The sequence below is a fragment of the Halyomorpha halys genome, unplaced genomic scaffold, assembly GCF_000696795.3.
Source record: "Halyomorpha halys isolate HHAL.00 unplaced genomic scaffold, Hhal_1.1 Scaffold819.1, whole genome shotgun sequence".
Taxonomy (NCBI): domain Eukaryota; kingdom Metazoa; phylum Arthropoda; class Insecta; order Hemiptera; family Pentatomidae; genus Halyomorpha; species Halyomorpha halys.
In genome coordinates this window covers 237010-251619 of record NW_027106888.1, presented here as the reverse complement: position 1 = coordinate 251619, position 14610 = coordinate 237010, and the positions used below count along the sequence as shown (strand labels likewise).

General features: G+C 28.9%; 1 protein-coding gene across 1 annotated transcript in view; it reads right to left on the bottom strand.

Annotated features, from left to right (window-relative positions):
* LOC106686439 (uncharacterized) overlaps positions 1-13802 on the bottom strand; it is a 27491-nt gene extending 13689 nt beyond the window's left edge. Inside the window, exons 1-5 of the mRNA XM_014429752.2 lie at positions 13781-13802; positions 11946-12005; positions 9908-10074; positions 9641-9779; positions 117-344 (exon numbers count right to left, since the gene is read on the bottom strand). Coding sequence (XP_014285238.1) covers positions 117-344; positions 9641-9779; positions 9908-10074; positions 11946-11989 — 578 coding nt within the window. The 5' untranslated portion in view covers positions 11990-12005; positions 13781-13802. The remainder of the gene's footprint in view (positions 1-116; positions 345-9640; positions 9780-9907; positions 10075-11945; positions 12006-13780) is intronic.
* Between the last annotated feature and the right edge of the window lie 808 nt (positions 13803-14610).

The following is a 14610-nucleotide window of genomic DNA, read 5'->3' as shown; positions in this document are numbered from 1 at the left end:
ATTTAAACTTTAATTGTGGTAAATGAAAGTTATATGATGCAGACAACGCACCATATTTATTTTGCATTTAAAATTTATTTATTTAGGTTTATTACTATATAATGGCTTTGTAATACCTTGGTTCAACTAGGTTTCGGGATGTTAAACGATTTAATCTTCCGTCTTTAACTATATGATTTTCTTTTTTTCTGATTTCGTTTTCTTCAATTACAATTTCATTCTCTTCATTTTCATCTTTATTCTCTTCAGTTTCAATTCCATTTTTAAGGGACCATCTTTTTCTAGGTACCAGCCAATCAAGAGAAAACAAGGGATGCCTTTCGAAAGCTTCAACTTCCGAATCTCTGAAAAAAAAAAATATATACAAAATATAGTTTGAAAAATCACGTTAAAATATTACAATTGTCATTATAATTAATGAAGTATTCATTAAACAATACGAGTAAGACGAAGATTAAAATCCAGAAAAAAAATATCCTAACGCTTCGCAACATAGCTTTATTTTATATTTATGTTTATCCGATCCGATATAAATTGCTTAAAATACTTCTCACAAAAAATAGATGATCCGATCAAAAATCACTCAATGATAACAATAAAATCTATTGATCAAAGTCACCACACACTTTGGAATATCAATGATTTTAATATGATTAGTATTCAAAATATTATTCAATCCAGTACCAGAAGATGCATGGTAAACCTGACAAAGGTTTTTCCTGCAAACATAGGAGGTTATAACTCCTATTGCTCAAAAATAAATTAGATTCAAAATAATGGTAGCATTTTTGAAAAATAACACAAAAAATCTCGAGGTAAAGGAACTGTATTTATAAGGAAGTAGTACTTACGTAATTAGTAAATACTTAATAATAATAACTTATTTATTATGGGAGATACAAACGTAAATATGTTACCAACCAATAATACTAACGCAGAGAGCTATTTAAATAAACTTAGTGAATGTAAACACGACCAATAAACCCAAACATGTAAGGTAAATTATCGATATCTGCTCAGATCATATTTTGTCGAATTTAATAAGTATGAATCAGATTAAATCTATGGTCTTTGAGTAACAGATCATTATTTAAAACAGATTAAATGCTGAGCGAAATTAAGAATATAACAAACTAAAACCATTAAATTTGTAGATTTTGTGAAATTAAATAAATATTATGAAGAATTAAATCGAAAGGCGGTATCAGGATATTATTTATAAGTAGAGACCGGATTTTAGTGCTATTGAATCATTTGTTCCCTAGCTCTAGATTCAAACAAATCTTAACAGAAATTCGAATCATGGAAATAACATTCAAATAATTCTAATTATATGCAAAAAAGTTCACTTTTGGGGTTGTTTTTTTTTTCATAATTTTGCATGTTTCGAATTTTTTCTACTCAAAATTCCACGTTTTGCCGCTTTGGGGATAACTTTTGATTTTTTTTTTGCATAAAATTTAATGCTAGAACTACATTTCTCAAGCTGTGTACATAGGTGTATTATTATTATTACTATTGGCGCGATAGACCGTGGAGGTCCAAGGCCTCGCCCGATGTACTTAGGAAATACATAGCGCGTATCATGACGTCGTTGTTTTCATAGGGTGGATTCGTCACCCCCACGCCTATTTTTGTGAGTGCTACCCATTGGCTAACGGGCCACACGAATAACCGGGGGGAAGCTGTGAGTGAGTATTGCAAATTATATGCTTGAAAAAATCCCAGATAGGGCCGGGGACTCGAACTCTCAACCTTTGGGTTGGCAGACAGGCTCGTTACCACGCTACTACCGTCACCCCCGTAAATAGGTGTATGCATCCCGATATTTATTCATTTTATTTATACATAAATTAAATTACATCTATCTCATTTAATTTATAGTTTAAAATTGACAAATTTGAGTTCATTATTAACATATGAAGAGATGGATTGAACCTTAAAAAAAAAAAAGGTACAACTAAACACAAGTGAAGTATGTTCTTGGAATAGTACTAAGCACAAGTCCTCAGAAAGCGTTGTTAGTTAAAACTTAAGTGTTATTATTTTTAGCTTAGATTCCCACTCCACCTCAAGTCCTTTATTCTTACGTCTAACTTTATTGATGGTAGTGGGATTTCCAATTTCCAATTTTTTTTTTATGTTATATTACCTATTTATATTATTTGTAATAAAAAAAAAAATAATCTTTTTTATCAATTTGAATATACCTATATATTTTTAATCAACGTTTTTAAAGGTTTTCTATATTGGTTTCTTGGTAAATAGTATATTCGAATGTAAATATACAATTGAATACAAATCGGAAGAACACGCTATATAAAATTGTAGGAGAGAAAATTAAGGTAGTTTGTAAAATTGAATAATAGAAATATAAAATCATTCAATACAATTAGCTTCTTCATAGCTCATCAATTGTGGATACAATTTTAGGTTTTTAATTTGAGTAGTTTTTTATTTATGTTTGCAAAAATGTAGAGAGTATTTAGCGAATTTAATTTGATTCAAACATGTTCAGGAAAGGTTTACATTCATTAATATTATAAATTAAACAACAAAGTTGATAATCATTGCAGAATTTGTGTGGTTTATACACATTTTGAGTTTTTACAACAGGATTTTATACATTTAAGGTTTTCAACTATACAAAAATCCGGCCTCTATTATGAGTCACTTATATCAAGTCTCAATCAATATATATGTAAATAGGCAAACGAAAAAAAATAAATAAAAAGCTACAACTCAATCCATTGTGAGAAAATGGACTGTTAAAATCGATGAGAAATAAAGTAATTTTTCAACAGAAATTAATAAAAAAATACTCACGACTACCACAAAAATAAATACAATAATAAAAATATTAAAAAAAAAAAATATGGATAAAAATTTATTTATTGTAATAATGATATGACAAAAAAGTATGGAACCTAATCAGTGAAATGACAGACAAATAGAAAAAAATTGCAATATTCACTAACGATAATTTTTTTTTTCGTTTGGTAGACCTTGTAGATCCTTGACCGCCAAAACCAACCTTCTCTACGCCTGTCTATCTTGGGCTACTGCTTTCCAGTTTTCTGCATGCTCTTTTGCATCTTTGTTGATTCTGTCTGTCTATCTGGCATTCATTGTTGTGTAGAGGCATCCTGATAGATTGCTTCGAACCACATGTCCCGCCTATCTTAACTTCCTTGCCTTCATATCGTGATATACTGACTAACTAGGCTCTGCAAGCAGTTCAATGTTAGTTCTACACCTCAATGTGTTATTGCTCTAATTACAAACGACATAATAATAAAATAAAGCTCATTGAAAATCCTAAAAATTAATAGTAAGTGAAAAATTAGTTTCTAAAATAATGATCCAACCAGACGAATTCAATATGATAAGTCAAATATCAAATTAGGACTTTGGAGAGCAGTAGCCGACGAAGATGATACTGGAAGGAGGATCAGGCTGGGGATATGACGGCATAACTGCAAATCTATACTTGGAACAATGGGGCTAAATATAATATTTAGGAATTTATGTTGATAAAAATCTAAAATGGGAACGGAATCCACAATAAATAACAGAAATAGCTCGAAGGTTGATTTACATATTTTTAAGACTTAGAAATATCATATTTGGCGTTGGCTAAGCCTGACAGTTAGCATCAGAGTGGAGCAGTTAATAAAGTTTTAAATGTCCTAATCTAAGAGTAAAAAAGTATTATTCGCGTAATAGTAAAAAAAAGAAAACAAAAATCCTCTAAACCACTGTTTCAGGAATTAAAAATTTAGAATTTGGAATCTTAATATTACAAATAAATAAACATTACAAGAAAATAAATTGCAACTTCAATTATAACTCACTAAAGTAATAAATTTAATATCTAAAATATTATAACAAATATTGTTATAATGCAAAAAAATTACAACTACATTGGAGTAAAATTGTCCAATGGCCTACCGTCTGATTTAAAAACAAATATTCATAAAAATACTTCATATAATACCTTTTGATTAATTAATAAATAAAAAAAGAAGTAAAATTAATTTATTTTTTGGTGCTGAAACAGTACATCTATCATCAAACATTTAGTTTACACCAAAGTGTATTAAGCCATTTAGACATTTAAGAACCGATTAGATTAACTCCAGTGAAGAATATGAGAGTTACCATAGTTCGATCTCCGCCCCCAGCTCGGTTTTTATTCATTTGAGAATAGTAGTCAGTAAGAAAAGCATTAAATGTAATTCTAAAATTGAATCCAACCAAAAGGCATTATAATAAGTTGTAAACATTTAACGTTTTTTAAATTAAAGTGAGTAAAGAAAATTCAAATAAATTTAATAATTAACTATTGATGATTAATAATGAGCCTTTTGCGAAATGTGAGCTTCAGCAAAGTCATCAAAAAGCGTTTAGATGGTCGTTAGTGCTATATATAGACTTTTCGACAGTCTGTCGATACTATTGGATAGTTTTACCAAACTATCGTCAATTCTAGGCAGCCCTGACACAAACGAGACTCATGCAGGATTCATCCTAGACACAAAAAAATATATTTAAAGAGTCCCCGTACGGTACTAGGCTTAAATTATTACTTCTATTAAAGAAAATACTACTTATATTAAAGTAATAAAGTTGAAAAGTCGTTTCAGAAATTTTGATTCAGTAATCTTCAGAAAGAAAAACTGCACATGAAAGATAAGTTTAAAACGATGTAGCTTTCCTTCAAGATTCCAATTCGTGACGAAAAAACTCATTTTTAAAAAAAATTATTTAATGAAATTTACAACTGTACAAAATAATGCAATAAGCAAATATGTTGCATGTTTCATATACACTTGAAAATCCTGTGAAGGAACCACCCATCGGTGGTTCTTCAAACATTAATTTAAATTAGAAGGTCCCGTGGCCATCTTCTTTTCATACGCCTCGGAGGATTATCAGGGATTGTTAAAGATGAAAGACACATAACTGTTTTGGGCCAATTCTGCAACGAATGGGATGTTACGGTCTTTGTGAATGAGTTTATTTGTAATGTAATAAGGAGAATCAATGATTGTACGTAAACAACTGATAAAGTTGAGAAAACTTGATTCTAAAATGGCAGAAAATTGTATAATTTTTAAGATATCAATATGCTTTGCGCGAACTCTCTCATGACGCGTCAGGCGAAAGTATTAATAATAATAATAACAGAGGCACAACAATGTGGCCAAAATTTTGCATCAAACTCTGGCGATAAAGAACAACTTGATTGAAGATAAGAGCCCATAGTACAAGTACCACTCAAATAGACTCCTCCAAAAAGGTCTTCTCAAGCTCTATTGGGATGAATCAATAATTATGGACCATACAGTGCGTCATAATAAACCAGATATCCTCCATATTGATCTAAGAAAAAAGAAAGAACTTATTGATGTCGGGATTCCAAACGATAATAATATAAGCTCTACTGTGGGAGAAAAACTAAGGAAATATCAGGAATTGGCGATTGAATTGAAGGAACTGCATCACATGGAGGGAGTTATCGCAACTCCAATCATAATATTCACCAATGGCCTCGTACCAAAATCGACAGTGGCAGGCGTGAATGGTTTGGGAGTGCCTGTTGATGTTCTAAGAGAGGCTCAACAGTCGGTTCTCTTAGACACAGCACGTATAGTGCGAATGATTTTAAATATTTGAAAAGAGAAAATAAATAAAAAAACAAAATATGAAGGTGGTTGGACTTCTAGGTCCCCACCTCAGATATACAACCCGCAATAGCGAGAAAAAACGGATAATAATAATAATAATATTCTTTATTTATTCTAGGATTGATCTCTTTAGAATAATATACAGGCGTCAGAATTAGGCTTTAGAGCCTTAGAGTGAAATACAAAATAAGAATGAAATTATAAAACGTCATAAAATATATTAAAATAATGAAGTTGAAAAGATTAAAATGAACAACAGTAATTAACAGAGTATATAAAATAAGAATAGAACAAATAAAGTAAAACTATATGTCATATCATAAAACATAAGATGACAATCACTTCTGATAATAAATAATAGAAAACAAAAATGATAAAAATCAAATATAACTAAACTAAAAATAATAAATGGAAAGGTACAATTTCTGCTAATATACATATTTACTAGAATAAACGAAAATCTGAAACATTAAGTACAAAAAATATATAAACTTTGTTTGAAACTTTCAATTGTTATTCTTCCGGGATTGGATGGATAGAAGATGGTCGAAGATACGGGATTATTACGTCAAAAATAAAACCAGGCTGAGAATAGGTCACACGAGGCTCACCCACTCCTATCTTATTTCAAAAGAAACGCCTCCGAACTGCCAGAATGCAACAACAATCTTACAATAAGCCATATTTTCTAACAATGCCCATATTTCGCATCACACCTCAATAGCTTAGGACTAAACCAAGATATCTCAAAAACCCTTGGAGACGATGATAAAACAATAGAATTAGTGTTACAGTTTTTAAAATCACAACATTTACTGACAAAAATATAACATAGAACGGAAGAAAAAAAAAATAAATACACTAATAAATAATCAAATTAAAAAATAAATAAAATTAAACGAATATAAGCAAAATTAAATACAATATAAATGGCGTTGATGACCAATGAAGTTTGACGCCACTAAACAAAAACAAACAATTACGTCAAAAATAAAAAGAAATATATGTTAGTAACGCATACAAGTAGGTCTACAATTTATCCTTTGGCAATTTTTTATTAGAACATCTATTTGGCTGTGAGAACCTTGTGGATCGAATTGTATTAGACGCTTCCTATAAATATAAAGTCTGGAAATTCACGGCAGTGTTGGTTGTGACAGACTTTAATTAGTATAATAAGTCGATCGCGAGGCCAATTTTGATCGATCGACGATTGCTCGCAATGTTTAGGGTGGAATTCCGTGTACCATGGACTTTGAAGCGATTTTAGGAAACAAAACTTTTAAGCAGTAGTTCCAGACATATTTTATATGGATCAAAAGTTATCAATTATCCATGTACTTTTAATTCCCCTGGATATGAGTCTTTTGGCCCTTTAAATGATTATTGTTGTTTTTTACGTAAGTAAATAAACTTTATATCTGTATTTCAGTACGATGCGAGCTATAGATATTAGCAAAAAGTAAGTCATATTATTCTTTCATGATACATTGTCCTGGCCCAAAAAAAACAAAAACACGAGAGTGAAATATTAAAATCGAATTATCAACCATACTGTGCAACTTTTTCATATTTACGAACAAACAGTACAACTTAAGCATTGCAGTTGATAAAAAAATTAAAATGAATTTTAAGGTAGTAAAAATCTTTTTTAGGATGTCCGTCCGTACATGCTGCTATCAAAAGTTAGGTCTGGAAATTTATTTTCTTCATGAGACTATATCTCGAAAACTTAATAAGTGAATAAGTTTTTACAAAATAAAAAATAGTTTTGAACATATATATTACTTATTCACCCATACCACGCTGGAATGCACCTGATACTGAATCATAGTACGCATTTCACACCCTTTCGACTACGCCTATGACAGCAAGTCGATCGCGACACATAGATAAAAAGTAGATCTTATATAAAGAAAAGTTGGCCACCCCTGCTCCATATGAAAGGATATATAGACTAAAACATACTTACTTGCAATGTATATTACAAACTGATATGTACAAGTGCCTCATGGAGTATCCTCCGACAACACTGTTCGACTCTTCTCCAGATGGGAATCTAGATCAGACTGTATCTTTATCTCTAGCACACTGGTTATTTATGCCTAAGCCAAAGGAGAGGGAGTAAGATAAGGACTTGGAGGGGGTTAATTTAGTAGAGAACTGTGTCTGAATATTGTAAGTTTCCAGGAAATATGAAACAATAAGAGCACTGTATTAGACTTGAAGTGGCCCATTCCCAGCAAGGGCTGTAAAAGCTCTAGGAATGTAAATAAGGATGTATGTCTTTTTTTACAAAGGCATGAACAAAATAAAAAAAACTTGGCTACACTGAGGTCAGAATAGGGTGGTGACCTATGGATAACTCCCTTAGTATGTCAGAAATGACCAGGAAAGGGGTCATTAAAAAAAAAAAAATACCCATGTATAACTCCCCCTTGTATGTCAGAAATGACCAGGAAATGGGTCATTAAAAAAAATAAAATACCCATGGATAACTCCCCCTTGTATGTCAGAAATGACCAGGAAAGGGGTCATTAAGAAAAAAATAAAATGCCCATGGATAACTCACCCTTGTATGTCAGAAGTGACCAGGAAAGGGGTCATTAAAAAAAAATAAAATACCCATGGATAACTCCCCCTTGTATATCAAAAATGACCAGGAAAGGGATTATTTTATTTAAAAAATAAAATAAATACCAAACAACACCCAGGGCCGCTTCCCAGCCACGAATGCCTATTCTTAAAACATTTGAACTATATTTTTATATAATTTTATGTAACATAAGAATATTATATGCTATACTATAACATAAGAATAATATTTTTACTTTTTTGGATAATCCTTCGTGATTTTCATCAAATATTTTGCTAAAAGGCTTAAATTCTAACGTACACCAGAATTTGTGTGTGCATTCCGATTATAACAAAAATCTTCCGCTCTATTTTAAAGTATTTTTTCTGAGAAAAAAAAAACCCTAATGCAGGATAAGAAGATAAAATTAATTAATTTTGTATTCATGATCTTACGAAAATGATACAATGTGCTATAAGTTTACAATATCTGTAAAAATGATATCCATGATACCTATGATTCCATGCTGATGAATCTATGAAACATTTTTCTTGGGAAATAAGATTAATTTAACCGTTTTTTTGCAAAAACCCTCCTAAGTTTATTGAAGATCTTATCGAGTCTAGGACATTAGTTTGAAGTCGAGAGAACCTATAATGATTATATGGTGTAGAAAATTTATAAATTTTGAAAAGAGGTCCACCTAAATCAGAACTTAGACCTACGGTGCAACGTATTCTTGTGGGCATTGGTCAAAAATTAAAACCTTATGCTAAATGTTAACATACACTGTTAAATAACATCCATCGATATTTTCTCTTTTCGAACTCGACATCCTATCCGGACTTCAAAATTAAAATATTTTAAAATATGCTGCATTCGTTTACGTTCTGAAACTTTTAAAATAAAACCATTATTTGTCTGTTAATTAATACATCCGTTAAGAAATTATATATGATAACATTTTTTGAAATATTAAATGATTTTGATGTCTCGCAAGATCGCGCATTACCCTCAATAAAAATCAACTTAGGGCTGTCCAGTTTATGAATGACATGTGGGCTTTTCCGGACATAAGATTTTGAATGTGTACGGGCTTCCTTAACTAATTTCAGTCCTAAATTTTTTTTTTAATTTATTAGATTTAGATATATCTAAGTAAAAATATAAATGTAAAAAATAGCTAATAAACAAAGTATGTTGAGTCAATGCTATGTTATTTCAAGTTGATGTTTTGGTGTAGAATATTATTTTTCCTCAGGAGAAAATAACGGGCTACCAATTTGGAATTTGCGATAACGGCGATGAAACATTTGTTTTTTTATATATTTTATTTGAACTTAATGAACGCATGTAAATAAAATATAAAACATACCTTCCTTTTTCCACCGCTTCCAAACACATTTCTCTCATCTCCCAATAATATTCTAAAAAAGCTCTGGCTTCAACCCCTTCTGGACCAGACTGTTTGGAGAAGGCTTCTTCCAGGGTGTATTCATTACCTACAAACCCTCCTAAATAAAATTATTATTAGTTCAAGTAACTCGATTTCGCAACATAATTACCCACACTCGTATATGGTACCCACATGTGGTTCATTTAAATGTAACTACTAGTAAGTTAATTAACAAAACAAACATACTTAGTTTTCTCTGTTTGACTTTTTCTTTAAAGTTGTCACGATCCGGAAAAACAGGATCCCATTCATTTATTTCATCAGTAACTGTATTTTCGGTTTTATAAATTTGGTTGACAGCAAAGAAAATGGGTTTTAGATTGAATACTGGAGAGTCTTCTGAGACAAAAGAACTAAAAACAAAAACAAGGCATTTTATAAAAGTTATAAATTACATTACATCCTGTCAGCTTATTTCAGGAATTGTAATATTTTTTTTTTCGAGTAATGAAAAATAAATATTTGTGAAATATTTTTTTCAAATATAAAGGAAACTACTAATCCTCAATTGAGAGCTAAAATACATCTGTAAATTTTTCCTAAAGTTATGATATTTGGCAAATAAATTCATAAATATTGAATATAGAAAAAAAGAAGCTTTTAAAAAATAGTATTTCAGAAAATATATACGTAAACAGCTCTACTAGGGGTCATATATATTCTTTTATTTTTTAAAATTCATATTTTTATTTATTGATAAATGTTACAATCTGCCACAACGTTGTTGGACATATGTAATAGTAATAACTACATTCATACTAAAATAAAATAACATGAGAATAAAAATAAATAAATAAATGAAAAAAAATTACATAAAAATAAATAAAATTTCTCTCTGAATATTTACAAACAGAAAAATAGAGAAAATAGACATGACCAAACTATGTAAATGAAGAAAAAAAAAAAAATAATCACCAGTCACATTTACAATGTTATGTACAATATTTACATTATTGATCTAAGGATCCCAGAGCCTACTCTTATCTACACGTATGAAAGGTAGAGCAGAGCTCATATTTTAACAAATTTATTCTACTTTAAATGATTTTCAGTAATGTTTTTTAGTATTGTAAGTTATTTTAAAGAAATGGAGCACCGAATGAAAAAATAATTTTTTATTTCCCATAACTATAATTGCCAGAGTTATCGATTGTGACAAGTAACTATACATAGTTTTCATTAAAATAATTAAAAATTGGAGTGACATAACTTATTTTTTTACCTGGGTAAGGGCTACCTTGAAAAGTGGTGAATGGCGCAATTTGCACCATTAAAATATTTGAGAGGGGCACATTTTTATTGTTTATGAATTTGATATTTTTATGAGGTATCAATTTCAACAACGAAAAAATACAATGCACCTAAACTTGTTTTACATAAACAAAGAACAAAATATATAGACCCATTTTTATTGTATAAGTGAGAAAAACAATAAAATATCTTGCGCCTTTGGAATGGACAACGCAAACATCCTGAAGTTATAAATATACATTACATACCTGAATTAAATTTAAACTCTATATAATATAGTTATTGTCATATCTATAATAATATTTTATATCGATATAATATTACATAAATGATAAAAAATCTTCATAAAAAGTATAAGTTGCATAAAATGGATGTATAGAGTATAGAGTTGACTTGATGGAGTTCGTTTTTGAACATTCATTTTAAATTTTTCTTAATGTTAATTATATAATTATCAAAACCTTCTATATTGATGTTTTAATATTATTTTGCACTAACCACTCTAATCTGGGAATTATTTTGAAACCAAATGTGTTTTAAATGTTTGGATTGCACTAACTGTGGTTCAATAAAAAAAAATATATAATAAACTTCAGTCATATAAGTTCGATTATGGAAAATAATTTTATTTTACTTTTATTAAATTTTTCTTAGAATCATTTTTGCTGTCTACATTTAAAATAAAAACTAAAGTAAACACAATCCCGGTTTACTTTTCATTGAGAAAATTCCGACAAACATAAAATCTGAATACAATTAAAAAAATGTTTTATAACATTTTACTGTAAATAATATTATATTTTTATTTGTTAAATTATATTATATTATAAATTATTTATTAGTTGTTATAGCATTATATAATTTGAATATTTCTATAGTTTATGGCAGCTAAATAAGTCGATATGTTCTATGTGCTACTCTCAACTAGCTACTTTCGATTTTATTTACAACACAAATGAAATTGATAGCTTACTTCTGAATAGGAATGTTTAATGCTGTTGCACCAATTGAAGCCATCTTGAAATCATTCGATCTGAAACGGATAATACATAAATCAACAAAAAAACAAAAGCATTATACAATTAAGTAGTAATCAGGGTCTGAAACCGTTCTTACTTTTTTTTCAATCATTTCACGATACAATTCCCGGTTTAATTTTTGTTTATAAAATTTAGAGATGAGAATTATGAAATAATTTTTAAGTAAATAAGTCATGTATTTTAACATTTACTACTGTCGCACTAGGTCCTGCATGATAGTTGATAGTACATGTTGTGCCAGTAAAGCTTCTTTCACGATAAAATCTCAGCACAAGGTGACACTTTACATCCACGAAGCAACACCCATTGTAAAAATTATATAACAGTTACCGCCATTACAGCATTTACTGTCGTGACAGTACTGTGGCACTAGATATAGCGTGATAGTTGAAAGTAAATGTGACAGTGAAGCTATATTACTTTAAAATCTCATTTTAAAGTCACGGCTGCAAAAATCTTAGTGTAAACTGTATGACAGTTGCCGTTATAACAACTTTTACTGTCTTGGCAATATATTAGCGCTATCAGGTCTACAGCTTTCAGTATGTGTTATACTAGTAAAGCAAATACTGTTTATTTCAATAAAAAAAAATTATTTCAATTTTTTTAGATATTTAACTAGACTGTAATTTATTCTAGTTAAAATCAAACTCATTTAAAAAGTAATTTTTTCATGTTAAAAAAAAATATGAAAAAAGTTACGTACATTTATATTTTAAGGTTTGACGAATAAAAATTAAAAGACAATTGGAATCAGAAATTTTGAAATATAAACATTTTTATGAGTTTAGTATTTTTATTTTATGAAAATTAATTTGTAATTGAAACTCTTTTGAAATAAAAATTAGTGTTTATTTTCATTCCCTGATATCAGTATTTGTAGCTGTCACGATATACACAAAGTTCATGAAGAAGGTGTTTACTCACTTCCAGTGAATATATATATAAATTATGAAAAATGAGGATTATATGGATTTATAGTATAAAAATAGTTAATATAAATGGTATCTATTTAGAATTAAGAATAGAAAACAATAACAAAATGGGTTAGTTTTTGTTTTTTAAGGAAAAACAAAAAATTATTTTCTAATTTCAAAGCTTCATTATATTTTTAATGATATTTATCTACGCAGTATCTAATTTAAGCTCACTTGTTTCTATTTGAGATATTAATATTAAATTTTAAAATTTATTTATTAATAGTTTAATTTTTACTCTCCAAACTTTTTTCTCTGAAAATTATTTTCAAAACGGAGGGTTGACTTATATAAGTGCAAATACGTTAGTTCTTTTCTTTTATGTTTGTGATGACTGAATTCTCCAAAACAAAAATAAATATGATGACATCATCCATTATTAAGAATTTAATTTGACGAAATTTATCAATTACGGTCATTAGAAGCCACGAAGTCCAATTAATGCGATGTAAAAATTGAATGATTCTCATTTAAAATATTTTTATATATATAAAAAAATCCATTACCATTAAATGCGTATTTTTTTTTAGTCAAAATACTTTATACATGATAATAACTCAATATTTACATTTTATTACTTGGCTTTTGATCACCTCATAAAAATTACTATCTTACTCCATACACTTGTACTCAACTAGATTAAGAAATCATAATAGTAAATTAATTTTATTTCTGTCACTAAAAGCCCATATATTTCAAAGGATTATAGAGTAAATTATAATTTGATTTTTTTGTCCAATAATGAAGTCACGATATCCACAATTACTCCATAAAATCATAGTTAAATGTACCTTAAATGTCCTAGGATGGAAGTAAAACTTCAGACTGAAAAGATTAACATTGTTTATCTTAAAGATGTCCATAAAAGCCAAAGGTTACTAGTTTGATGGTATCTAGGGAACTTCAGACTGTTGTTTTTTGTAACGATTAATGATGTATAAATTCTCTAAATTAACAGTTATCGTTTTACTTAACATAGCCCAACTTAATAAAGACAATATTCTTTTTTTATGTGCGTTTACACCCCTAAAATTTGGGGAATTAATAGAAAAAATATGCTCATCCCTCAGGGTGAAAACATTTATGGGGAAAAAGAATTGTGTTAAAAACATACATTTACTTCAATAATTAAATGTTTTCTAAAAAAAAAATTCAATTAAAAGTAAAAATGTTATGCTTCTTCCATATTTTTTTTTTAAAAGAATAGAAGATGGTCGGGGTTGCGGTCCGTAGAGTAATAATAAACAAAAATAAGTAAAACTTATTTTATTAGTTAGAGCTGATAAAAAAAAAAAAAGACAACCACCATAATATACTGTTAAAAAAACAACAAAGAAACAGTATAACAATAAGTTAATAACATAGCATATGATATCAAAAGAAGACAAAATATAATATTGTGAAGGTAAGAATTTATACGAAAAGATAAAAAACATTAGAATATAACAAAAAGAAAATAATAATTGAAAATCTACCTTGTAGAAAACCTATAAATAATGAAAAACTTTAATTTAGCATTTACCATTATGATAATTTCATTTTGGGAATTTTTTGATCTGATGCGTCTTGAAGGCGTAAACAAATTCTACTATTTTTAACGATTCGTTAGTAAACAGTGATA